The sequence below is a fragment of the Moschus berezovskii genome, chromosome 15 (assembly GCF_049115385.1).
Source record: "Moschus berezovskii isolate FMDL1 chromosome 15, NW_MosBer_1.0, whole genome shotgun sequence".
Classification (NCBI taxonomy): Eukaryota; Metazoa; Chordata; class Mammalia; order Artiodactyla; family Moschidae; genus Moschus; species Moschus berezovskii.
This window is the reverse complement of record NC_142474.1, coordinates 5776226-5803222: the sequence shown is the minus strand read 5'-3', so window position 1 is coordinate 5803222 and position 26997 is coordinate 5776226. Positions and strand designations below refer to the sequence as shown.

Below are 26997 nucleotides of genomic sequence, written 5' to 3'. Positions count from 1 at the left end.
CCATAGATGCTCAAGTCCCTTGTATAAAGTGATGTAGCCTCAGCATATGGCCAAGGACATCCTCGGTGTACTTTAAATCATCTCTGGGTTACTTTAGTACTTGACACAATACATTAAATAAGTGCTATGTAAATACTTTCCAGGGCACAACAAACTCGAGTTTTGCTTTTGCAACTTTCTGGAATCTTTCTTTTCAAATATTTTTGACCTGCAGGTGCTTGAATCCGAGGAGGCAGAACCCACGGTATGAAGGTGGTCTGGCTCTGGGTGCATGTGTGTGTTCTAGGGGGTCACCACGGTGGGCAGCTTAACCCCACTGGAGGATTCTGGGACACTAGCATATAACCTCAGACTTGTCTTACCCAAGGGGCAAAGGAGTGAGGGTGTTTATCCCTCAATTCTTTCCATTCACTGGTTGAGGGATGTTCTGGGAGCATCAGCTGCCCAGCACAGCTGGCTCATGTTGTGCTGAGAGGAAGCCACTAGGCTGCAGAAGGACTCTCTAAGGTGTTATGAGCAGGCACCAGTAGAGTCTGAGAAGAGTTGGGGAGAGCCAAGAAGAAATTCAGATTCCCAGGCTCCAGCCCAAGATCCAGTGGTCCGTGATAGAGCAGGAATCTGCACATTTTCACCACATCTTAAGCACATCTACTGCGCCTGACTTTACTGAAGTCTACAAGCTCAGTTTTTTCATTTGTGCCTGGTAACTCTAGTGCCTGCTCAGTGGCCAGGACCAGATTAAAACACTGGTGTCAGCTGGCTTTAAGAAATTATCCACAGCTCTCCCCAGTGTGTAAATGAGTGTGGAATAACACCAAATAGTTTAAAAAAAGTTTACAGGGAAAGCGAACACAGAACTTAATTTTCCATGGCATGGAAGGCAGAATACTAGCTCCCAAAGATGGCCACGTGCCAATTCCTGGACACTGTGAATGTATTATGTCACATGACAAGGGGCGATTAAGGTGGTTAAATCTGTTGACCGGGTGGTGGGGAGATCCTTCTAGATTATCTGGGTGGACTCAATGTAAACACAAAAGGAGAGAAGGCAGGAGAGTCAGAGTCAGAGATGAAGTGATGACCATGGCATTTTGGGGTGTTTTTTTTGTTTTTTGGCTACATCTCACGGCATGAAGGATCTTAATTCCCCAACCTGGGATGGAATCTGCACCCTCTGAGTTGGAAGCACAGACTACGGGACAGCCAGGGAAATCTCCCCATGACACTTCGAACCTACGGAGTTATAATAACTCTGTGCTGTTTGCAGAAAATTCCTTACACTAAATCCCTTAGTGAATATTTCCTATTTGTTCTGTTTCTCTGACTGAAACTCGACTGATAATCATTTGGTGGTAATCACTTTGATTTTCTTTCTTTTGACAAAAAACTTTTCCTTGGTACCTCGGTTTTGTTGACAGCTTCAGCGTTTTCTAAACTCTGGGAGCAGAGTGATGAATAAGACTTCAAGTTTCCACATGTGTGAAATGGGGTGAACCAGTGTACCTCATGAGGCTACTGAGTGGATTCAATAAATCGCTGAGCATAATGCACTGGGAATAATGCCTGGTACAGAGTAGATGTTCAAGAAATGTTAGGAGAGCTAGAGGTCAGAAGAAAGACAGCGAAGACTACAAACAGTAAATGCCCGAGAGGGTGTGGGGAAAAGGGAGCCCTCTTACACTGTTGGTGGGAGTGCAAACTAGTACAGCCACTATGGAAAACAGTGTGGAGATTCCTGAAAAAACTGGAAATAGAACTGCCATACAACCCAGCAATCGCACTGCTGGGCATACACACCAAGGAAACCAGAACTGAAAGAGACGTGTGTACCCCAATGTTCATCGCAGCATTGCTTACAACACCTAGGATGTGGAAGCAACCAAGAAGTCCATCGGCAGATGAATGGATGAGAAAGTTATGGTACATGTAAACAATGGACTATTACTCAGCTATTAAAAAGAACGCATTTGAGTCAGTTCTAACGAGGTGTATGTTACTGGAGCCTATTCAGTTCAGTTCAGTTCAGTCGCTCAGTCGTGTCCGACTCTTTGCGATCCCATGAATCACAGCACGCCAGGCCTCCCTGTCCATCACCAAATCCCAGAGTTCACTCAAACTCATGTCCATCAAGTTGGTGATGCCATCCAGCCATCTCATCCCCTTCTCCTCCCGCCCCCAATCCTTCCCAGCATCAGACTCTTTTCCAGTGAGTCAGCTCGTCGCATGAGGTGGCCAAAGTATTGCAGTTTCAGTTTTAGCATCAGTCCTTCCAATGAACACCCAGGACTGAACTCCTTTAGAATGGACTGGTTGGATCTCCTTGCAGTCCAAGAGACTCTCAAGAGTCTTCTCCAGCACCACAGTTCAAACGCATCAATTCTTCGGCGCTCAGCTTTCTTCACAGTCCAACTCTCACATCCATACATGACCACTGGAAAAACCATAGCCTTGACTAGACGACCCTTGGTTGGCAAAGTAATGTCTCTGCTTTTTAATATACTATCTAGGCTGGTCATAACTTTCCTTCCAAGGAGTAAGCGTCTTTTAATTTCATGGCTGCAATCAGCATCCGCAGTGACTGTGGCTCAGATCACGAACTCCTTATTGCCAAATTCAGACTTAAATTGAAGAAAGTAGGGAAAACCACTAGACCATTCAGATATGACCTAAATCAAATCCCTTATGATTATACAGTGGAAGTGAGAAATAGATTTAAGGGACTAGATCTGATAGATAGAGTGCCTGATGAACTCTGTACGGAGGTTCGTGACATTGTACAGGAGACAGGGACCAAGACAATCCCCATGGAAAAGAAATGCAAAAAAGCAAAATGGCTGTCTGAGGAGGCCTGACAAACAGCTGTGAAAAGAAGAGAAGCGAAGAGCAAAGGAGAAAAGGAAAGATATAAGCATCTGAATGCAGAGTTCCAAAGAATAGCAAGGAGAGATAAGAAAGCCTTCCTCAGCGATCAATGCAAAGAAATAGAGGAAAACTGGGGCCTATTACACAGAGTGAAATAAGTCAATAAGAAAAACACCACTACTGTATATTGACACATATATATGGAATTTAGAAGGATAGTAATGATGACCCTATATTTGAGACAGCAAAAGAGACACAGATATAAAGAACAGACTTTTGGACTCTGTGGGAGAAGGTGAGGGTGGGATGATTTGAGAGAACAGCACTGAAACATGTCTATTACCATATGCAAAATAGATGACCAGTTCAAGTTCGATGCATGAAACAGGGCCGCCAAAACCGGTGCTCTGGGACAACTCAGAGGGATGGGATGGGAAGGGAGGTGGAAGGAGGGTTAGGAATGGAGAGACATTTGTGCACGCATGGCTGATTCATGTCAATGTATGGCAAAAACCACCACAATATTGTAATTAGCCTCCAATTAAAATTAATTTATTAATTAAAAAAAAGATGGTCCAGGGAGTATACACACACACACACACACACACACACACAAACTCAAGAAGAAAGGAAAGAAGGGAAGGAGGGAAGAAAGGGGAAAATATCTGATAGCTATGCATGTCTCAGAAACACGTTTAAGACTAGACCAGGGTGGGACTTCCCTTGCGGTCCAATGGTTAAGACTCTTTACCTCCAATGGGGTGGGCAGAGGTTCGATCCTTGGTAGGGGAACTAGGATCTCACATGCCATGATGAATGGCTGGAAAAAAAAAAACAAACTAGTCTGGGGTTGGCAGCCCACAGCAGGCCAGATTCCAGACTGCCACCTGTTTTCATATGGCCTGTGACTGAAGAATGGTTTCTATATATATTTTTAAAAAAATATACTTCTTAATAATTTAATCAGTTAATTCATTTGGTGGTGCTGGGCCTTCCTTGCTGGGTGGACTCCTCTCTAGTTGTGTCGGGCAGGGATTTCTCTCTAGTTGCAGTTCCCAGACTTACTGCGGCTGCTTCTCTTGCTGAGGAGCACAGGCTCTAGAGTATTCAGGCTGCAGTAGTTACAGCACAGGGGCCCAGGAGTTGTGGCTCCCGGGTTCTAGAGTGCGGGCTTGGTATTTGCCGTGCACAGGCTCCGTTGCTCTGGGGTATGTGGGATCGTCCCAGATCAGGGATCGAACCCATGTCTCCTGCATTGGCAGGCAGATTCTTTACCTCTGAGCTACCAGAGAAGCCTGCTTTCTACATTTTTTAATGGTTGAAAAAAATAGTAAGAACAGTTCATGACATGTGAAAGTCACAAGAAATTCAAATTTCAGTATCTACAGAGTTTTGCTGGAACATGGCCATGCCTATTTAAACTGGAGATGGCTGCTTCCCCACTGCGATGGCAGGGTTGAGTTGTTGCCACAAAGCCGAATGCCCACAAAGCTTAAAACATTTACTGTCTGGTTCTTTACCCGAAAAAGTTTGCTGACGCCTGCTTTAGACCAGTCAGGGAGGGCCTCCCTGAGGAGGTGACATTTGAGTTGAGACCTAAATAGCCAAGAAAGAGGAAGATTAGGGGTAAGAGGGCACAGAGAACAGAGAACCAAGGCAAGAGTTTTCTCTCCAATCTTACAATAGCCTTCCAAAGAGGGGCTCTATCCAAAACTAAGATAGGACCTTGCAGCTCTGAGGGTGTTGGGCGGGTCCCAGGGTTATGAAACCAACAGGTCCTGAGTTGGGGTGGAGATCCAGGGCTGCCTGATCCTGGAGCATGCCCTCACTCTGCTGGCATGGCACAGGAAACCAGAACTACGTGCTGAAAGGCTTTATTTACCTTCCTGAGGGCAGTGACCAGAGATTTTAGATTCATTCCCAGGAATCAGTGTGAAGGACCTGGGATTGGCCCACAGTCCTGAGAGCGGGTGTTCTCCAGCCTCCCAGTTGGCAGAGGTCCGTGACTGGCATGAAGCCTGGATCTGGCCCTGATAGCAGGACCTGTGGCAAGAGCAGTGGGTGGCACAGGGACTACTGGGTTGGCCAAAAAGTTCATTCAGGTTTTTCCGTAAGATGTTACAGAAAAAAACACAAAAAACCGGGCAGCCCTCGATGAATTCAGGGCCCTGTGTTCATCATGATTGGCCCATAGCCTGCAGCCTGATGCAAAGAAACCTACCTCCAGCCCTCGGGAGCCCAAATCCAGCCAGGTGGGGTTTTCTGGGACTAGAAGAAAAGTGACAGCCTTGAGGTCTCAGTTAATAAATGCGACTCAGAGATCACCGGCTCAATGGACATGAGGTTGAGCAGGTTCCGGGAGTTGGGGACGGACAGGGAAGCCTGACGTGCTGCAGTCCATTGGGTCGCAAAGAGTCGGACATGACTGAGCGACTGAAATGAACTGAACTGAACTGACCTGAATCCCAGTTCAGTATTTGCTAGCTGTGTGACTTCAGGCAAGTAGCTTGATGTCGCTGTGCTTTGATGATAATACCTGCCTGAAAGAAACGTAAGGAATTGAGGAAAAGATAGCCCAGCACCACACCCACAGGAAGGACCGCAAACATCGGCTGATCAGGAGCCCATTCTCTCAGTCAGCTTGGACCACAAGCGTCAAGAGAGCTTATGTCCTTTAGGCAGAGAATTTGAGCCAGATAGATAGATCTTTTCTCCACCCAGTTCAAGGGCCAACAACTTGACATCATCCTTGACTGCTCTCTGTCTTCAAAGTCCACCCGCAAATCCTGCCTTCAATACCCACCCACAGCCCAATCATTCCTACCATACCACAGCATCACCTTAGTTCAAAGTGCCACCAGCTCTCGCCCAGATTACTGCAAAGGCCTCCTAGTTGAGATCTTCCATCCTTCCCCCCACCCCGCCCCCGACTCTCCACAGCACTCCCCTTTTCAAATCCCTCCTTTTCCTAGCACTTCTGGAGTTAACAAACTATATTTGGAGTGAAGTTGATTTACAATGTTGTGTTCGTTTCAGGTGGACAGCGAAGCGAATCAACTCTACATATATAGATATCCACTCTTGTTTTCAAATTATTTATTTATTTGGCTGTGTTGGACTCAATAGTTGCAGTGTGGGCTTAGTTGCTCCGAGGCATGTGGAATCTTACTTCCCCAACCAGGGACTGAACCTGTGTCCTCTGTACTACAAGGTGAGTTCTTAACCACTAGACTACTAGGAAAGTCCCTCCACTCTTTTTTTAAGATTCTTTTCCTCTATAAGCAGTTATCGAATATCTACGCTATACAGCTAGTTCTTACTAGTTACCTATTTTACAAATAGTTGTGTACATATGTCAGTTCCAATCTCCTAATTTATCCCTCCCCTACTTATCCCCTGGTAATTGTTTTCATCACCTGTGACTCAACTTCTGTTTTGTAAATAACTTCATTCATATATATATTTTTAAGATTCCACATATAAGTGATATTACATTTGGTTTTCTGTGTCTGACTTCACTCACTATGACAATCTGTGTTGCTGCAAATGGCATCATTTTATTCTTTTATGGCTGAGTAACCCTGATGCTCGGAAAGATTGAAGGCGGGAGAAGAAGGGGACGACAGAGGATGAGATGGTTGGATGGCATCACCGACTCAAAGGACATGAGTTTGAATAAACTCCGGGAGTTGGTGATGGGCAGGAAGGCCTTGCGTGCTGCAGGCTATGGGGTCGCAAAGAGTCGGACACGACTGAGCGACTGAACTGAACCGAATATGCCATTGTGTATATATATATATATATATATATATATATATATACCATGTCTTCTTTATCCATTCCTCCATTGATGGACATTTAGTTTGTTTCTATGTCCTGGTCATTGTAAATGATAAGTGAACATTGGGGTGCATGTATCTTTTTTGAACTACGGTTTCCTCTGGGTATATGACCAGGAATTGCTGGGTCATACAGTAGTTCTATTTTTAGTATAGTGGGTGTACCAATTTACATTCCCATGAAGAGAGTAGGAGGGTTCCCTTTTCTCCGCACTGTCTCCAACATTTATTGTTTGTAGATTTTTTGATGGTGGCCATTTTGATAGCACATGGTAACGCCGCACTGTAGTTTTGATTTGCTTTTCTCTAATCTTTAATTCATTCCAATTCCAAAGAAAGGCAATGCCAAAGAATGCTCAAACTACCGCACAACTGCACTCATCTCACACGCTAGTGAAATCATGCTCAAAATTCTCCAAGCCAGGCTTCAGCAATACGTGAACCGTGAACTTCCAGATGTTCAGGCTAGTTTTAGAAAAGGCAGAGGAACCAGAGATCAAATTGCCAACATCCACTGGATCATGGAAAAAGCAAGAGAGTTCCAGAAAAACATCTATTTCTGCTCTATTGACTATGCCAAAGCCTTTGACTGTGTGGATCACAATAAACTGTGGAAAATTCGGAAAGAGATGGCAATACCATCAAGACCTGCCTCTTGAGAAACCTGTATGCAGGTCAGGAAGCAACAGTTAGAACTAGACATGGAACAACAGACTGGTTCCAAATAGGAAAAGGAGTGCGTCAAGGTTGTATATTGTTACCCTGCTTATTTAACTTATATGCAGAGTACATCATGAGGAACGCTGGGCTGGAAGAAGCACAAGCTGGAATCAAGATTGCCAGGAGAAATATCAATAACCTCAGATATGCAGATGACACCACCCTTATGGCAGAAAGTGAAGAGGAACTCAAAAGCCTCTTGATGAAAGAGAAAGAGGAGAATGAAAAGGTTGGCTTGAAGCTCAACATTCAGAAAACATGGCATCTGGTCCCATCACTTCATGGGAAATAGAAGGGGAAACAGTGGAAACAGTGTCAGACTTAATTTTTTGGGCTCCAAAATCACTGCAGATGGTGATTGCAGCCATGAAATCGCTTACTCCTGTAAGTAAAAGATTCTTACTCCTTGGAAGGAAAGTTATGACCAACCTAGATAACCTATTAAAAAGCAGAGACATTACTTTGCCAACAAAGGTCTGTCTAGTCAAGGCTATGGTTTTTCCAGTGGTCATGTATGGATATGAGAGTTGGACTGTGAAGAAAGCTGAGCACTGAAGAATTGATGCTTTTGAATTGTGGTGTTGGAGAAGACTCTTGAGAGTCCCTTGGACTGCAAGGAGATCCAACCAGTCCAGCCTAAAGGAGACCAGTCCTGGGTATTCATTGGAAGGACTGATGCTGAAGCTGAAACTCCAATACTTTGGCCACCAAATGCGAAGAGTTGACTCATTGGAAAAGACCCTGATTCTGGGAGGGATCGGGGTCAGGAGGAGAAGGGGACGACAGAGAATGAGATGGCTGGATGGCATCACCGACTCGATGGACATGAGTTTGAGTGAACTCTGGTGGTTGGTGATGGACAGGGAGGCCTGTCATGCTGCGATTCATGGGGTCACAAAGAGTTGGACGTGACTGAGCGACTGAACTGAACTGAATCTTTAATGATGTTGAACATGCACTTTTTGGTCATCCTTATGTTTTCTTTTGGTCATCTTTATGTCCTGAATATTCATTAGAAGGACTAATGCTGAAGTTGAAGCTCCAGTGCTCTGGCCACCTGATGCGAAGAACCAACTCTTTGGAAAAGACCCTTATGCTGGGAGAGACTGAAGCAGGAAAAGGGGGCGACAGAGGATGAGATGGTTGGATGGCATCCCTGACTCAACGGACATGCGTCTGAGCAAACTCAGGGAGGTGGTGAGGGACAGGGGAGCCTGGCGCGCTGCAGGCCACTGGGTTGCGGAGTCAGACACGGCAAACGGACTGAACAACAACAACGTCCCCTCTAGACCTTCTGCCCGTTCTTTGACTCAGTTGTGTTTTGCTTTTTTTAAATATTAAGCTGCATAAGCCATTTGTATATTTTGGAGATTAATCCTCTGTTGGTTGCTTCACTTGCAAACATTTTCTCCTGAGAATGATATTAGAACACTCTGAAATGCCATACACAAAAGTAAACTCAAAATGGCTTATTTTTTCATTTTTAAATTAAATTAAATTACTTTTGGCTACACCAATACATGTGGGATCTTAGTTCCCTGACCAGGAATCAAACTCTCACGCCCTGCAGCAGATTCATAACCACTGGAGCATCAGGGACGTCTGAGGGTCATTTTTCTTTCTAGCAGCTACTTTATGCCAGGTACTAGTCTAGGCACTGGAAATAAAAGAGAACAAAACTTTGGCATCCAGAAGTTTATGTTCTCACGGAGAGAAGAACAATAAATGAACATATAAGTAAACATATAATATGTTCAGGGTTATGGAGGGAAAGAACGCAGGGAAGGGAAGAGTGTTTGGATTTTAGGTTGGTCAGGAAGGCACATTGGACAAGAAAAGGGTAAACAGAAAGTTGGAAAGGTGGGTGTCAGGGAGCAACCCAGGAGCTGAGTATTCTTTTTTAAAGGTTTTATTGATTTGGCTGCCCCAGGTCTCAGTTGCAGCATGTGGGATGCAGTTCTCTCATCAGGGTTGGAACCCCAGCTGCCTGCATTGAGAGTGCAGAGTCTTAGCCACTGGGCCACCAGGGAAGTCCCAGGGCTGAGGATGCCTGACCAAGGGCTTGGAAAGTGCAGAGGTAGAAGTGATCCTGGTGTGTTTCAGGTACCTCCAAGGAAGTCACTGTGACCATAGTGGAAAGTGTGCAGTAGGAGGGGAGGGGATTGACCTCACAAGGCAGAGGGGGCGGGGTTGAGTCCTGGAGTTTCTCCACCTTTTTTTCCCTCTGATTGAGACTGGAAGCCAGGGTACCCTTTGAGCAGGGGAGTGACTGAAGTTTAAAAGGTTCACTGGGGCCTCTGTTGTGTGTGTTTAGTCCCTCCGCTGTGGGAAAAGCTTAAGGAAGAACAGCAGTCAGAAAAAGGGTTTAATCAGCTATCACAGCTGCTGAGCTATGATGCTTTCCACCAGGAAGGGAAGTAGCTGCAGAGTTGGCATCAAAGCCAAAGGCCTCACAAGAGGGTACCAGCTCTCCGGGTGGAGGCCTTCCTACCCCTCCAACTTCACTTTGTTCTTTCCTGTTTCCCCAACCCCACAGATCACTGCTAACTGTGGTTTCCCAAGGACAAAAGAGCAGGAAAAAAAAGACCAAGGGGGGCCTTGGGAATAAACTTTATTCTCCTTTCATTCTGCCTGGTGTCTGGAAATTCTTTTCCAACCCACACAGACCACGACACTAACCATGTGCCTGCATGCTCAGTCCTGTCTGACCCTTTGCGACCCTCATGGACTGTAGCTCACCAGACTCCTCTGTCCATGGGCTTCTCCAGGCAAGAATATTCCCCACCCAGTGATCAAACCGGTGTCTCTTGTGTCTCCTGCATTGGCAGGCGGATTCTTTATCACTGAGCCACCTGGAACCACGTATAGTGTTAAGTGTTAGTCGCTCAGTCATGCCTGACTCTTTGGACCCCATGGACTGCAGCCCACCAGGCTCCTGTGTCCATGAGATTTTCCAGGCAAGGATCCTGGAGTGGGTTGCCATTTCCTTCTCCAGGGGATCTTCCCAACCCAGGGATCGAACCCGGCTCTCCTGCACTGCAGGCAGAGGAACCACGTATAGGCATCTGATTATTTGTTGAGACAGTGAACAAATGCATGAAGGATTCATTCTTAGATTATCACCCTCTACTTTAGACAGGCATACAGTCAGAACTCAATTAATGTTTACAGATCGAATACTGCACAATTCTGCAAAACCCAGGTGGTGAGTCCTCTTTCGGGCTGGGGAAAACTGAGACTGGCGGAGTATAGCCCTGAGGTCCCTCTGCCCAGCTTACTCTAGAAGCTTCCGTCCCTCTTTAACTATGGTCAATTCCTGGACACCCGGAGGAAAGCGCGTGCTTTCAGGATGAGTCACAGTCACCTCACAGGAGTTTCCCCAAAACGTCCCGACCCTGTGGAAGGGAACAGCCGGAACTTCGCAGGGCCAGAGGGGCCAAAGAAGTGCGGCCACACACCCCGAAAGCTCCCCGGGGTCCTCCCACGCGCATCCTCCCCACCTCCGGCCATAGAGACGAAGGGCCAGACACGCCGGCCTCGCGCAGCCGAGACTCCGCCCCCTGCCGCTCGGCGCGCCCGCGCCTCCAGCGGAAGCCGGAAGCGAGAGCGGGCCCGGCTAGCCCCGCGCTCGGTGGTCTCGGCGGCTCCGCGGGATTGGGGAGAAGATGGCGGGAGAGGAGTGAGTGGGCTCTTTCCCGGGCGGCCGAGGCGGCAGGGCTGGGCCCCGTCGGGGGACCGCGAGCCCTTCAGGCCGCCCTCCGGCCCCCGAAGGCGGAGCTCCTCGCGCCGGCTGGCCGGGCCTGACCGCGCGGGCGCCCGCGAGCGGGGGGAGGGGCGGGCCCGGGCCGCGCAGCCCCCGTGAGGTTGGACCCTCCGGCGAGGCGTCGGCCGTTCGCCGTGGATCTGGGAAGCTGCCTTGCCGAAACCGCACCCCAGATTTCACTTTCTCCTTTTTCGGTCATCTGCTGATTACGCAGCGCTCCGCCGCCTCCAGAAAGTACCCCCCCCCCCGCTTACGTAGCCAGCCCCCTCCTCCGTTGTAACGATCATGTTTTCTTGTTTCCGTCAATGAAATCCATTTATTCATTAAACTGGTGGCCATCTACTGTCGATCAGGCCCTGGTCACATGGTAGAGAAGGAGACCGACCAGGAGCCCCTTTCAAGGAGCTTTCATTCTAGTGGAAAGAGAAGACCATAAGTAGACAAGATGATTTCAGTGCTCTGAAGGAAGCGGAATGGTACTGGGGTGGAGGAGGCTTCTCAGGAACAGGTGACGTGCCGGATGAAACCTTAGAGACCAGAAGGAGGACTAGGAGAGGGAAGACGGGGGCAAGAAGGAGCTTAGTGCCTTTTGAGGGACAGAGTAAAAGGAAGCCTGGAGTGTAGAGAGCAAGGGAGCTGGCTGTAAGATACAGGGAGTGAGGAGTCTGCCCTTCAGTTGCCTCTGGGGAAGGACCACTCTTTTAGTCTTTTTTGCATACCTGCCCGGCACGTTCTGTTGCACGTTATAGATGCCCATCTTTGTGGAAGGAGTGTATAAAAATTAAGGAGGAACCAAGCCAACAGTTGAAATACGACTCCCTTGCCGACAACTTTTCTATATATCTTTTAGCCTAGTGGTCATTTCATTTAGTTAGCTTACTTACTGAGCATCTTCGCTGTCACAGACACTAAACTGGGCTTCAGCAGTACAAAGCAAAAGAGGTGGTATGGCTCATTGATTTCAAGTTTGGGCCCAAATTTGGCTTGATTCTGCCACTGACTTACTGAGATACTGGCCAAGTTAAGCCAACAGGCATAGCAAAAGGCTCTCTAAGCCAGTTATTCACAGGTGAAAAAGAGAAAGCAGTGTCCACCTCAGGCTTGTTAACTCTGTTAAATGCAAGTTTGTATGTTATACCTGGTCCCCAGTATGAAGCTGTACTCAAAAAACATTAGTTTGTTACAATCACAGCTGCAATGGTTATTATGTCAATATCACTCTAATTTACAATCCCAGCACAGTGTGAGGAGATAGCTATGAGGAACACAGTGGTGGGGTGGAGTGGGGGTGTTACAGAGGGGATTACTTTTGGGCCATTGGACTCAGGTTCTTGGAGGTAGGGCATTCAGACCTAATCAACAGTTAAGTAAAATCAGTGGCTTCTTAGATCTAAGGAAAAGAATGTAAGCTGGAGAAGTAAAGGCACTTAGTAAGTGATGTTGGAACCTGGAATGTGATGAGACTCCAGTTTGCCTCCCTTTGTGCTGTGCTTAGTCCTTAAGTCCACATTAAGTGCCAAAGAGCAGGCGGCATTTGGTTCTGCACTGGCCCTGACTCCCCCTGTCCCTGACCTCTCGGTGGGTGTGTTCTGTGCACCCGCGGCCACCCGTGCCCTCGTGCAGCAGCAGGCAGGAACTTTCCTGACCAGTGTCTCCCCGAGGCTTGCCTCTTGGTTGCAAGCCTTGTGAATGCCGTAGAGCTCTATGCCAGAGTTCTCTTTCTGGTTTGTGTGTGTGTTGATAACTCAGCCCCTGTTTCCCTTGTCTTAATTCTGCTGCTTTTTATGTTCTCCGACAGGTTCCCCAACATGACTCATGAAGGTTTCAATGTCACCCTTCACACCACCCTGGTGGTCACTACGAAACTGGTGCTTCCGACCCCTGCCAAGCCCATCCTCCCGGTGCAGACAGGGGAGCAAGCTCAGCAGGAAGAGCAGTCGAGCGGCATGACCATTTTCTTCAGCCTCCTCGTCCTAGGTGAATGCAGGGCCTCGGTGAATGTTCGTGGAAACACCATCCCCTGGCATTTTGAGCGTCTGTGTGCACTGTCTGTATGGTCAACGCTGGGTCAGTTACTGTTGACTTTGTCAAGTCTGCCTCTCATTTGACTTTTCACTTCATACACGGAGGGTCACTGATCAGTTCATGATGCCATAACTGTTTCATCTCATAGTCCTTTTTCTTTATAAAATCATTGAGTTTAGTCATTCTGAAGAACATCTTTATCATAGGTGTCCTTTGAGACAAAGACTTAATTCTTGATCTGGAAAAAACCTTGAACATCTTCTAGTTCAGTGTATTTCAGATTCTGCTCATGAGTCTCTGTGTGTGTCTGTGTGATGTTGTGGCTGGGGGTCGGGGGTCAAATGGCAGAGCATCTGACTTTCTGACCAGAGCCGCATTTTGTCTCTTGTGTCCATTCGGCTTCCGTGTAAGATCTCACTTAGTTAAGAGTTTTTCTGTCAGTAAAAGATCAGACACCCTTGTGCTAGCACTGTTTTATTTAAGCTCTGTTCTGTTAACTGTGGTCATGGCTTTTGCCATATCTGTGTACTGCCTGTGCCGCTGTTTACTCATGTGATATTTTTCTTTAAAGAGGTTCACTCTCTCAGAGTTAAGATCTCATTTTATTCAACCTTCCTATTTCACAGGTGAAGAAATGTAGGCCCATAGAGTTTAAATTAATTGACAGATCTGTTTTAGGGAAGACTAGAGGCTAATATTCCGGAGAAGGCAATGGCAACCCACTTCAGTACTCTTGCCTGGAAAATCCCATGGACAGAGGAGCCTAGCAGGCTGCAGTCCATGGGGTCTCGAAGAGTTGGACACGACTGAGCGACTTCACTTTCATTTTTCACTTTCACACATTGGAGAAGGAAATGGCAACCCACTCCAGTGTTCTTACCTGGAGAATCCCAGGGACGGGGGAGCCTGTTTGGCTGCCGTCTGTGGGGTCACACAGAGTCGGACACGACTGAAGTGACTTAGCAGCAGCAGAGGCTAATATTCAGGTTCCCAGACATCGATCAGGAATTTTAGATAAAAAGCAATTTCTTAGCTGCCTTGCAGACACTTTGGACAGTAGACCAGTGTCTTAGACCAGAAAACCCAGTTGAAACTGCACAACCACTTTGGATCAGCTAAGAGAGAAAGAACTTCGAATAGGACTCTCCAGACTTGTTTGTAAAGTGAAGTTGGCACGTTTACATTTTCTGCTCCTCTTTAATTATATTGAGTCATATTTCTAATTAGATCTTTTCAGAAGAACAGAAGGTACAAAAAATGTAAGAGTGCAGAGTATTTCTCCCATGGCTATCAGGAGTGTTTTTGGTTTATTTTTTTGCAGAAAAGTGTAACTTCTTTCACATTTAGACTGTTAATTAAATAATTTTACTAAGTAATTTAAAATCTGAGAACTCATCCTTGTCTATTACAGGTTTTTAAAGACTTTTCTTTTTTGCCATGCAGCGTGGTTTGTGGGATCTTAATTCCTGACCAAGGATCAAACCCAAGCCCTTGGCATCACCGCAGAGTCTTTTCCACTGGATCGCCAGGGAATTCCCATATAGTTTTAAAAAAGCTTTTTTCCAAAGAAGTGCACAAACCACAAGTGTATGATGTCCGTTTAGATTGGATATGCCCAAGTAAATTTTCACTCTGTCAGTGTAGTTCTACTTCTCAGGGATTACTTAAGTATCAAGGACTCTTGTTTTCTGTTTTCCCCCTTTTGAATACTAAGAAGAAAAGAAATTGTTTTCTTGACCAAGAAGTCTTTAGTACCGGAATCCTTAATCCTGAAGGAGTATTGTTAGTCTGTTTACACTGTTGTCAGTATGATATGTTAGGGGATATAAAAGGCAAGCCTTGGAAGAAAACTTCTGTTTTGTAATCACCTTTTTCACAGGAGGGTGAGAAATAAGACTTTCAAAGTAACTTTCAGGGTGTGGAGCATCTCGGATTAGCTTGTGCCAGCGATCACAAAACAGGTTTTTATGATGTGCTTTTTAATCCAGATAAAATGCTGCCCAGTGTTTGTACATCTTTGGAGCCAAAAAGGGCTGAGCTGTATTTAGTAGCGCTGCATATTTCTCTTGGATTGTCTTCTCTACAGACCCATCATAAGCCTCTGATGTTGGTCAGGTGGTTTCTGTTTCTCCTGATCAGCTGACAATTTGGTATCTCCACTGTGCACGCGTAGGTTAGCATGCGTTAGTGGAATGGAATGCTTTCTATGTAAATTTGGAGGGAGGTTTTCCCTCTCTTCTTGTATATCAACAAATTATGTATCTTGTATATTTATTCCTGATTAGATGTCCACACAATGTGAATCTGATAAGGAAAAAAAATGGCTATTAATAGGTAACTTGCCAGATCACTTAATACATAGACTAGTGAATTAAGGGAAATAGTCCATAAGTTATTCTAGGCTTCAGGAGTTCCTAACCTGGAACAGATTTACCACTTTTGTTTACTATTTTAGTCAAGTCAAATGAGACTGTGACTTTTGTGTGCAAAGGACGCCAGAGTTCTAATTTTGACTTCAAGAAGTTTGAGATCAGTTGGCCTGCGCTTACCCTTTGCTGACCTTTGACTCCACAGTGGCGGTGGTGAGTCACCGTTACTGATTTACACTGGAGTTAACTGTTAGCATCATTTGACACATTTTATGGGCCATAAAATTTAATGGAGTTGTTAACATTGACATGTCTTATGTTTCAATGTATTTTCCATAATTAAAACTTCAGGCATGAAAAATTGGAACTGCATTAACTTGTGGTGCTTATACCATCCATATCACCCAGAAGGTTTTGTCCCTCCTTGCTCTGTATTTTCTCAAGTGTACTTGAAATTGTGTGCACGGACATGTGTATACACATGCTTACATTCATAAGCACACAGGCAGTGATAGGCACATACTGTCCGGAGTTTGTTTTAACGTAAGAGGGGTCCTGTAGCTCGGCTTTTCCTCTCACACAGTGGCTTGGAGATCTTTCCATGTTAGTGGTTTTTGCATATACCTGTTTTTGTTTAAGAAAAAAATCTGTGTGTGGTAAAATAGACATAAAATTTACCGTTTTGAAGTGTATAATTGAGTGGCATTTATTACATTCACAGTAATGTAACTTGAGTCTGGGCAGCAGTCACCATGATCTAGTTCTGGGACATTTTCATCGCCCCTAAAGGAAACCCAGTTCCTGGTAAAAGCAGCCGCTCCCCATTCTCCCTCCCCGCAGTCTCTGGTAAACACTGTTCTGCTGTCTCGAGGAATTTGCCTGCTGAGGGTATTTCATACAAATGGGACCATACAGTATGTGGCCTTTTATGTCTGGCTTCTTTCACTCAGGGTTCATCCGTGTTGTGGCATGTGTCAGAATTCCCTTTCTTTCTATGACTGAGGAACAGTCCGCTTGTTCATCCATTCCACAAGTGATGGGCATTTGGATTGTTTCCACCTTTTGGCTATTGTGAATAGTGCTGCTATGAACATTTTTGTCCAAGTTTTTATGTGGGCATATAAAAACCCATTTCTCTTGGATACGTGTGCTTAGGAATGGAATTGCTGGGTTAAGTGGTTACTCGGTGAGGGACTTCCTCAGAAACTGCCGAACCTTGCCGCAGTCACTGCAGAGTTTTCCGTTCGCCCCAGCAGTGCACGAGGGTTCCAGTTTCTCTCCGTCCTTGGTACCATCTTGAAGGCTGTGAAGTTGTAGCTCATTGTGGCTTTGATTTGCATTTTTCTAATGATTAGCAAGGACGGGTCCTTTTCATGTGCTTGTTGGCCATTTGCATACCTTCTTCGGAGAAATGTCTAAGTCTTTTGCCCATTTTTTAAAAAACTGTGTTGTCTTTGTTGTTGAGTCGTAAGAGTTCTTTATATACCGTGGACACTGGGCCCTTATCAGACATGCGACCAACAGATATTTTCTGTCACCCTGTGGGTTGTCTTTGCAGACCTCCTTTCTACCGCTGAAGACCGTTCTGTGGCATTGATTGTCCTATGTGTAGCTCTCTCTGCTGATAGACAGCTTTTCTTCCGCTTTTGTTTTTGGGTGGGGTTGCTGCACCAGGTCCTACTTGCTGCATGCTGCGGGACCTCAGTTCCCCGACCAGGGGTGGAGCCCGGGCCCCTGCATTGCGTGTGCAGAATCTCAGTCACTGGACCACCAGGGGAGTCCCTCTTTTCCTCTTTAGCTTCAGACAGTTATATGATTTACGAGCAGAAGCTTTTAAATTTTGTCATCCAGCTTGGTGCAAAGAAAGAGCAGCAGCTGATTCAGCTCCTTCGATCTGTATATTTCTGTTTATGTGCTTGTGTGTCCACATTTGTATACAGTAGGCGTTCTCATTGGTTCCAGGTTGAGCTTGTGCATTGGAACTTTTTTCTTGCTCTTAGTATTTAATGTAGGACTTTTCTAACTAGGTTAAATATTTATAATAAAATAACACCACAGATTGATAGTTTAAAGCACAGAATGAAAGGAGGACAAAATTTCCACATTTACAACTGTTTCCTTTCTCTGGCCACCTGGTGCTTTTTGGTGGGACTAAAGAGAATCTAATTTGTCAACGTGGGCTCTGAGGGTGGCCCGTTCACAGTCATGTAGATTGTTTGAACGTTTCCTTTTACAAAAAAAGGCAACTCATTTATTTTTAATACTATATGTATATGTAAAATACTCTAATTGATGAGATGGCATACCACCCAGGTGCCTAGTAAAAGAAAAAGACATGCACAGTAACACTTGACCCTTGAAATTGCATTCAGGAGTTATTTATGTGAAAGTGTGCTTTTTTTGGTCCGAAATACCTATTCCTTTCAAACAGTTTTACATCTTTTTGGTTCTTTTCTTTCATGACAGCACCCCTGTGAAGAAAGTCAGACACTATTCTCATTTTTCTGGTTGAGGATGAAGGCCACCAGGAGGGGGTGGTGGGTGCCAAGGATTAAGGGGACAGGATTGGAATCAAGCTCAGGCAGGTGGCACCCGCTGGTGCTGTAACCTTGTTCAGCCTCAGCTTTCTTATCTTTAATCAAGGGAGGCAGAGGTGATGAGAGCTCATTCAGAGCGGGTGTTGATAGTCAGCTGAGAGTGCCGCCCCTGACTTGTAGCAAGCCCTCAACCAGTGGAAGCCCCAGTACCCAGCTGGGAAGCAGGTACCCCATCTCTAGGTCTCTATGTTCTTATCACCAGATTAAGATTAACTTTGTCCTGTTTGTAAAACACCCTGACTTCTGTGTTGAAAGAGAACGGATCACATGGCTGCAAAATACTTGCTGTCAAGATGTATTCTGTTGCAGCTGTCTTTGCGTAAAAGTTAGTGAGTTCATTGACTTCTTCCTCACTGTTGAGGATCATTTCTCAGAGTAAGGGAAATTTGAGTAATTTTAAATGGTTGTATGAGATTTAACCACTCAAGAAAGATAGGTGTCTGTTGCTCTTTCAGCAACTGGAAAGCAGCAGCTAGTTCAAGCATGTAAAGAAATATGTGAAATGTAATGAACGGAAATAAGAAATTGAAAATACAGCTAAAGTTTACAGTGTCACTGCCAATTGTCCATTTCCCTGGCAGTCTCCCAGAAATAACTGCTGCCTTGGGCTTGGTGTTTCCATTCAAAGTTGGGTTGTTTTAACAGTGTCTTATTTTTTCCCACAGCTATCTGCATCATATTGGTGCATTTACTGATCCGATACAGATTACATTTCTTGCCAGAGAGTGTTGCTGTGGTCTCATTAGGTAAGTGTTTAATGGTGATCCTATTCTTAAAGCAGTAACAGTACCAGTTTTTGAGTGCCTCCCAAGTGCTTCTAAGCACATGAGATGTGGTGTACACCAGAGCTCACTTCATCTTCTCTGCCAGCTGCCATGAGGGTGTTATGATCCCATTTTACGGATGAATACACCGGGGGCTCAGAGTGGTGATGACCTCCTAAAAGTCACACGGAAGCCCCACTGTATGCTTAGAGCCCCTTTCTACTTCTGGAACCAGGGCACATCCAAGGCTCTCATCAGTTTATTATATTGTGGTTACTTTATGTCTGGTTTCCAGTAGCCTGCTGCCAATCTCCTTCTTTATCACCACTGCTTTATAAGTTAATTTTATGTATATATTTCTACATGACAGACTTCCCAGTTGGCACAGTGATAAAGAATCTGCCTGCCAGTGCAGCAGACGCAAGAGACACGGGTTCAATCCCTGGATTGGGAAGATCCCCTGGGTAGGAAATGGCAACCCACTCTAGTATTCTTCGTGGGAAATTCCATGGACAGAGGAGCCTGGTGGGTTACAGGCTATGGGGTCACAAAGAGGTGGACACGACTGAGCATCTGAGTACACATGTACACACAGTTGTATGTGCTTTATAAGTTTTCTTTGCCTTGTAGATCTGGTTTAGTATATTCAGAAGTTCTTTCCCAGTGCAGCATTGGTTTAGGTTAGCTTGGAAATAAACATTCACACTGTTCACTCTAAGGCCTACTGCTAGGCTGTGCTGTCACTCCACTGAAGCGAGTTCAGTTCAGTTCAGTTCAGTCGCTCAGTCGTGTCCGACTCTCCGCGACCCCATGAATCACGGCACGCCAGGCCTCCCTGTCCATCACCAACTCCCGGAGTTCACTCAAACTCATGTCCACAGAGTCAGTGATGCCATCCAGCCAAGCGAGTAATTGACCCTTAATTCATAGAATCACTGAATTTTACAGCCAGAAGAGATTCTCACTTTAAGGTTTATCGTTAGTCAGATCTAAAGTCATTGGAGGGCATTCCTTTCTACCTCACTTACATTTCCCTCTTTTGTTTCCTGTGGCAATTTACTGAAAGGTAATTAGCCTCAATTTAGAGTGTGTGAATCAGTGTAATAACAGTTGAGCTCACATGCGAGTTCATTGACGTGTTTAAGAAGGAAGAAGCAGCGGCCTCACTCTTCAGTAAGTGTTAAAGTCAAGATGTGGGTGGGGAGGCTTGCAGGATAGTAAATAGGGTTTCACTAAGGTTCGCTAAAGGTTAGTAGTCAGGTTACTGCATCGTTGTTACTTTCACTAATTTCCACTTGCCTGCTGATGATATTTAATATTGCCTTAGCACCTTTAGTGCTCTGTAAGTTAATTTTCCTTGCCTTAGATCTGGTTTAGAATCCGCCTGCAATGTGGGAGACCTGGGTTCAGTCCCTGGGTTGGGAAGAGCCCCTGGAGGAGAGCGTGGTGACCCACTCCAGTATTCTTACCTGGAGAATCCCCATGGACAGAGAAGCCTGGCAGGCTACAGCCCAGGGGGTTGCAAAGAGTTGGACAGGACTGAGCGACTAAGCACAGCACAGCACAGGTTAACTTTAGAAATGAATGATCAAGGACTCCGTGATGGTCCAGTGGTTAAGATTTTGCCTTCTGGTGCAAGAGATGCGAGTTTGTTCCCTGGTCAGGGAGCTAAGGAGCCCACATGCCTTGAGACCAAAAACCCAAAACAAAACAGAAGCAATATTGTAACAAATTCTATAAAGACTTTAAAAATGGCCCACATCAAGAATATCTTTAAATAAATGAATGATTGTACTCTGTCCATTCTTCCCCCACCAGCACTGCCACAACTCTGGTTCAGCCCTTCCTTTGTCTTCCCTGGACTTCATGGTACCTTCAGTGCCAGGTTCTGGGTTGTGAGCTTTCACAGTGTCATCTCATTTAAGCCCCATCACCCCAGGTGATGTCATATTTTAAGGAAGAGGTACCACTAGGAAGTTTTGATCTTCAGTAAAGAGTTGGAAATCAGTTTTACTTAGAGAGTTCCTGTTCTCTATTGAATAGGCTCTTCATATGCACATCCTGGCAGATTCTAACTTAGCTAACAAGAGCCTTCGAGCTCTAAGAAGAGGAAGGTCATTCATTAACATTCCTTTCCTGATTATTGGGCATGTTGAAAATAACCTATTTAGCTAATACCTGTTATTCTTGGGCATCCAGTAGAGACTTAAAAAACCACTCAAGGAAGTTACAGTTTTGTGGTCAGTTTACATAGTTTCTTAAGAATAAGAACCGTAGTTGCTATGTGTTTAGGTGTGGTGCTTTTGATTTGGTGTGGAGTGTCAGGGTCCTCACTGTCTTTGGAATGTTTGAGTGTCGGTGGGTCATTGAGCACCAGTGCTCGTATGAGGACTTACAGAGGTGTTGCTCAGTGCCTGCCCAGAGCCATTCCCCCTCCGTGGAGACAGAGTCCTGGCTTTGAACCTAGTGTCTGCCTTGTTAGGTGCCTGCCCAGAGCCATTCCCCCTCCATGGAAACAGTCCTCACTTTGAACCTAGTGTCTGGCCACAGTGCACTTAAGGAAGGTAGGCCCCTCCGAGTCAAGACTGGACTTTGCCATCATGAAAATTGCGTTATCTTTTACCAGTGATTGTCTGAGACGGGTGGAGGCAGTGGACACTGTGAGACCCAGTTCTGGCCAATGAGATCAAAGGGAAATAGGCCAGGGTGATGAGTTTTTGAAAACTTTTCTCTCTCTGGTAAAAAGAAGTTTCTCCTTCCTTCAATACTGCCGTATGAAGATACGATGTCTGGAGCACTGGCAGCCATCTTGCAGTCACCGTGGCTCAAAGACAAAGCCAGAATGCTGGGGCTTGCCAAGGGGACAGATGGAAAACCCAGATTCTCAACTGCCCTGTTGTTCTGTTGAATTGATAGCCCGGAAACCACCTATCTCAGAGCTGCCTGTTATATGAGATAATAAACCTCCATTGTTTAAGCCATTTTTAGTCAGGTATTCTTTTACTTGCAGAGGAAAGCATCTTAACTGATACAGGACTCTTTCCATTCTGTGGACAATATCAATTCAAAAAGGTTCAAAGAAAACAAATTGGTAGGGGTGTAGTTGCACACCCTTTGGCTCAGGGCATGAGAAAAGCTACAGGCAGAGCCAGCTTCAGACTTAACTGGGTCGTCTCCTGGACTCAGTTTTCTCCATTTCTCAACAGTGCTGGCCTTTGTTTTGGCTTCCCTGTCAGGCTCTCTGCACGTGGCAGGCATCTCCAGCTCCAGGCTTACTCTCCTTGCAGTGGCGGTCACAGTGGGAGAGGTGCCCTCCTCTCCTCCCAGGTTCCACCAGAAGCTGTGGGATGAACACACCAGATGGCCACCCAGAGCCGGACCTGGAGTGGAGTGATGGTGGGGGTCAGCCAAAGCTGTCCGGCCACAGAGTTTATTGCTTCGCTGATGATACACAAATAACTGTAGCCGGAAGAGCCAGGTCTTAGGAAGGGGTGATGGAAAGTCCATCTTACTTTCAGTACTGATTTTCTACCTTAGGTGATTGGAATGCTAAGAGCACTTCTAGGGACCATGGTGGGGTCCAGAAAATAGTTTTTGTTATATTAGAGGACATTTGGTTAGAATTTAGCATTGCTGACCAGGCTTTCAAAATAGTCCTGTGATTCATAAAGCCATGTGGATGGGAGGGAAGTTTTTTTATCCTGCTGGAGCAAAGTGTAGCGAAATACTGAGAGGGCCACCATGTCAAGAATGTCTAATCTTTGTGCCAAAAAAGCTGCCAGAGAAGATGAGGTTTTCATTCTCTCAGGGATAAGTTTTCCTAGCCTACTTCTTCTGACCAGAAGTTACTTTTTTAGTCCATAGTCATTTAGAGATATCGTTGACCTTTTGTGTTAAGCGTTCAGAGTTGCTAAGGAACTGTTGGTATGGACAAGGTCTGCCTGGCAACTTCTCTGGTGGTCCAGTGGCTAAGACTCCGTGCTCCCAGTGCAAGGGGCCTGGGTTCAATCCCTGGTCAGGGCACTGGATCCCACATGCCACAATTAGAGTTTGCATGCCGCAACTGAGACCTGGTGCAGGCAAGGAAATAAATTTTTAAAATATTAAAGAAGAAAAGAAAGAGAAAAGGACTATCTATATTCTAAACGGCACATTTCTACCCTTCTATTTTACTATGTTTTCAAGTGAATCCTGAGGCTTTCATTCTTTATAAAAGCATAGTATCAGTGTAAAGTTCTAAAGGTGTTTCCTTGACCCTTGCTCACAGCTTTCAGATACTTTATATACTGAGGGAGTTCTGTAGTTTGGGCCTTTTTAAGTAAATTTTTAGGGCACATTTAAATAGCTATACCAAAAAAGAAAAATCCTTTTTTTTTTTTTTTTTGACAACCAGCTCTTCTTATCATGCGTCTTTCTCTCCAAACTACGCTTGGAAGTACACATATCCATCAGATGACTTGGTTTGAGTTGATACCATTTTTCCTGTTCTTTCCATGTATTTGTAAAGTTCACATATTTGTTTTTATTGGCCATATAGTACTGATTCACTGTTTTTATATTTGGGACTGAAATTGATAAAGAATGGAAATAAATAATTATCCTGTCCACTGTCCTGATATAGCAGAAACAGGAGTAGGTTTTTTTCCTTAGTCACACTTTACTGTAGAGTGGGGAAAGGCCAGAATGGGGTTAAGAGTGGAAATTTGACCACACGTGTAGTGCCAGGGTTTAGCCTAAATACTGCCGACAGAAAAATCACGTTTTAACTTGTAACTGGATTTGATTGGATCATTGAGTAAATAGGAATACACAAATGTGCTTCCTTGTCACAGTCTTCTTAACTTTCTGCTTTTAGTTATGTTAACTCCTTGTTTTGATTGAAAGACTAATTTTTTAAGAGTAGGGCTCTTTTTGCCTATGAAAGTTTTCAGTGGAAGTTGAAAAAAAAAAATCACTCAGTTCCTGAGTTGTTGACCCTGAATAATTCTGAAAATAGCATATACAGTGATTGTATTTCTAATTTTACTTAGAAATTTTTTTGGGGTGGGGGGATAAACAGTCTTTATTTCACTAGCAAATAAATTTGGGTCATCTCAGGTATAGTAACCAAACAGATGATAAGAAAACATGTTTGCCCTCAGGTTTTTTAAATTGTAAAAGTTAAAAAGAAAGGGATTGTGGACATGTATATATTTTTTTATACACACACACATAGGCCTTAGAAATTTATATAAGTATAAATGTATAAATAGATATCTTTGTTGTTGTTTAGTCACTTAGTCGTGTCTAACTGTTTGAGATGCCATGGAGTATAGCCCGCTAGACTCCTCTGTCCATGGGATTTCCCAGGCAAGAATATTGGAGTGGGTTGCCATTTCCTTCTCCATCTAATTTTACTCAAGTTCTAAAAAAAAGTTTTGTTTTTTTAAAAAAAACTTAAAGCAAGAATCCCGACTGTAACTGTTCACAGCTTTAATGAGAGTTTGACTGTGATGCAGCTTGAACTGTCCCATGGGTAAACTCTCCCTGAACCTTAGATACTTTGATTTATATTAAAGAAAGAACAGGCGTTCATTTGTTGGCATTGAAGTAGCTGTCTTAGAGGTAAAGACCAAAATTGGTTGTCAGATTGACAAAATGATCGCATTAGAGTCTCAAGATCTTCCAGGCTGTTGGATTCCAAGACAAGCGCTAGCACAGACGTTTAGCCTCTGTGTTTCTGGAAATGCGGATCATTGGCGACGGTTGATTCTTGGAACATCTTTCTGCTCTTTCACTGCCACTAGCGCAGTGTAAGCCTTGCCCTTTTGCCTGGACTCTTGCTCTGACTCTCCTAGTTTTCTGACTGTCTTCTCTTGGCTCAGCATTTTTTTCCATCTTAAAGTTACATTTTACACTTAAATCTTTCAGATATGTCAAAATAGTGAAGTAGTCTCAATTTTAGAAGAGAAAGGTTGCTAAGGGATTGCATTCTGAAACTTGCTTTTCTGGGCTGACTTCTAGACATTTCCTCTTTCATCACATACATGCTCTCAGTGGGTTAGAAAGGAATAACATTCCACTGAAGAAGTAAGCTACCTTTAAATATATATATGTATGGGACTTCCCTGGTGGCTCAGTGGTAAAGAATCCACCTGCCACTGCAGGAGACATGGGTTCCATCCCTGGTCTGGGAAGAGCCCCCAGAGGCAACTAAGCCCGTGTGCCCCAACTACTGAGCCTGAGCTCTAGAGCCTGGGAGCCATGACTACTGAGCCCACTTGCCGCGACTCTTGAAGCCCGCGTGCCCTAGAGCCCCTGCTCTGCAACAGAAGAAGCCACCGCAATGCGAAGCTTGCACACTGCAACTAGAGAGTAGCCCCCACTTGTTACAACTAGAAAGAGCAAACCTAGGCGCAGCAACAAAGACCCAGCAGAGCCACAGACAGAAGCCATATAAACAGCGCGTGCCCAGAAAGCAGGCAGACGGCCCCGAGGGCCCGAGTCTCCTCTTTCTGGCGAGTCCTCTGTCTTTCAGAATACTATCTTTGGAGTATCTATTTTAGTACAGGTGGCAGCATCAAGGACAGGAATTTCAAAATTAACCTTATTGTACGATAAGTGGTTCTAGGATTATAGCTGACAAAATGTGCTAACAGTAGTGTAAAAAATCATTTGTGGTTAAAAACATATTGCCTCAGTAATTATTCCTTTCCACCCTTTTATGTAGTGGCCAGACCTGTCTCCTCATGGTGACCAGCCTCAGTCATCCCAGCCAGGGTGGGAGGTTTCCAGGCCTGCTGGTCTGTTGGCACAAAGAGCCCAAAGTGATCAGGCAGTTTCGGCTGTTAACTCTTACTGCGTGAACCCTGGTGGCCACGTCCCCTTCTGGGAGCCAGGTCCTTTCAACACACCGAGCCTAAAGTTTCAGGCTAAGGGAAGCAGAAATCCTCCAAGTAGGACTCTCCACTCCTAAGGGAGTCCCTGAGGGTGGTGCTGGGTGGTGCTCCCGTTGTGTGCTGTGCCCACGCTTGCCTTTTGGGTGTGTAACCCCCCGTAGTGGTTTAAGAAGTGCATTGCATCTTAGAGGAGAGCTCCGTTCCTCACAGATGTCATCTCCAAGCTGGTGCCTCAGTTTCATCGTTAAGAGGCCACTTACCACTCTAGCTGGTAGCTTCTGGGTAGGACTGTGTGATGTCCACGGCCACAGCCCACTTCTGCACCTCCTTTGTCACAGAGTGAGTCTCTTGGTTTGACATGTGGTTTTGCAGTACCCCAGTACTTGTGCCTTGAGGACCCACACAAGTTTGGTCTTTAATGTCATCTTAAAGTGAGTTGTTCCTGGGCCCATCTGGCCTCATAACTCTGTAGATGTGGCATCCCAGCTTATGAAGGACGGTTCTGGCTGCCTGGGCACTTGATGCCCCATACTCAGGGGCTCTGTCTCTGCCACGGCCCAGGAGCATGCCAGGAGCTGTTGGGGTTCTTTCCCCTTGGGGGTCTTCCGAGGGGTGTATGGTTCTCTTCTGCTTGTGGCATGAGCTTGCTCCAGAACCCCAGGGGTCTGTGCTGAGAGGCCCTCCCCTGGGGGTGTGCCGGCCTCCCTTGCTAGCAGATGCTTCCGGTTCCTTGGAGTTGGCCGGATGGTGCGGTGGGAGCGGCCAAGCCGCTCCAGCTGCAGCCCGTGGTTCCTGTCCACACGCAGAACCTTCAGCCTCTCAAACACCCGTGAACGGGTGGAAGCCGTCTTCTCAGGTGTGGGATGTGTTGCCTCCAGAACCTGGGGTGGCCTCCCAAGCGCTGTGCTTCTTTATCAGAGTGGAAGCTACTGACCTTGCCCTTTACTTGGAGGCAGTGTCTTGGTGTGCTCCAGACCACTTGATCCCCGAAAACTTCCCAGATGGGCAGGCCCCCAAAACTCTCCATCCTCTGAAGCATTTGTGTCTTACCAAGACATCTCCTCGCCACGTTGTGCTTATCAGATTGGCATGAGGTCAGTCGTGGACCAGTGTGTTGTCCTGAACACCTGAATGGTCTGTGTCCATGGGGGCTATATTATGCCAGGAAGCAGGAGTTAGC

The 26997-nt window shown here is 45.6% G+C and overlaps 1 protein-coding gene across 1 annotated transcript in view; it reads left to right on the top strand.

Moving 5' to 3' along the window:
* Positions 1 to 10953: 10953 nt before the first annotated feature.
* SLC9A8 (solute carrier family 9 member A8) overlaps positions 10954 to 26997 on the top strand; it is a 74710-nt gene continuing 58666 nt past the window's right edge. The window contains exons 1-3 of the mRNA XM_055393341.2: positions 10954 to 11100; positions 12983 to 13161; positions 18841 to 18921. Coding sequence (XP_055249316.1) covers positions 11087 to 11100; positions 12983 to 13161; positions 18841 to 18921 — 274 coding nt within the window. The 5' untranslated portion in view covers positions 10954 to 11086. The remainder of the gene's footprint in view (positions 11101 to 12982; positions 13162 to 18840; positions 18922 to 26997) is intronic.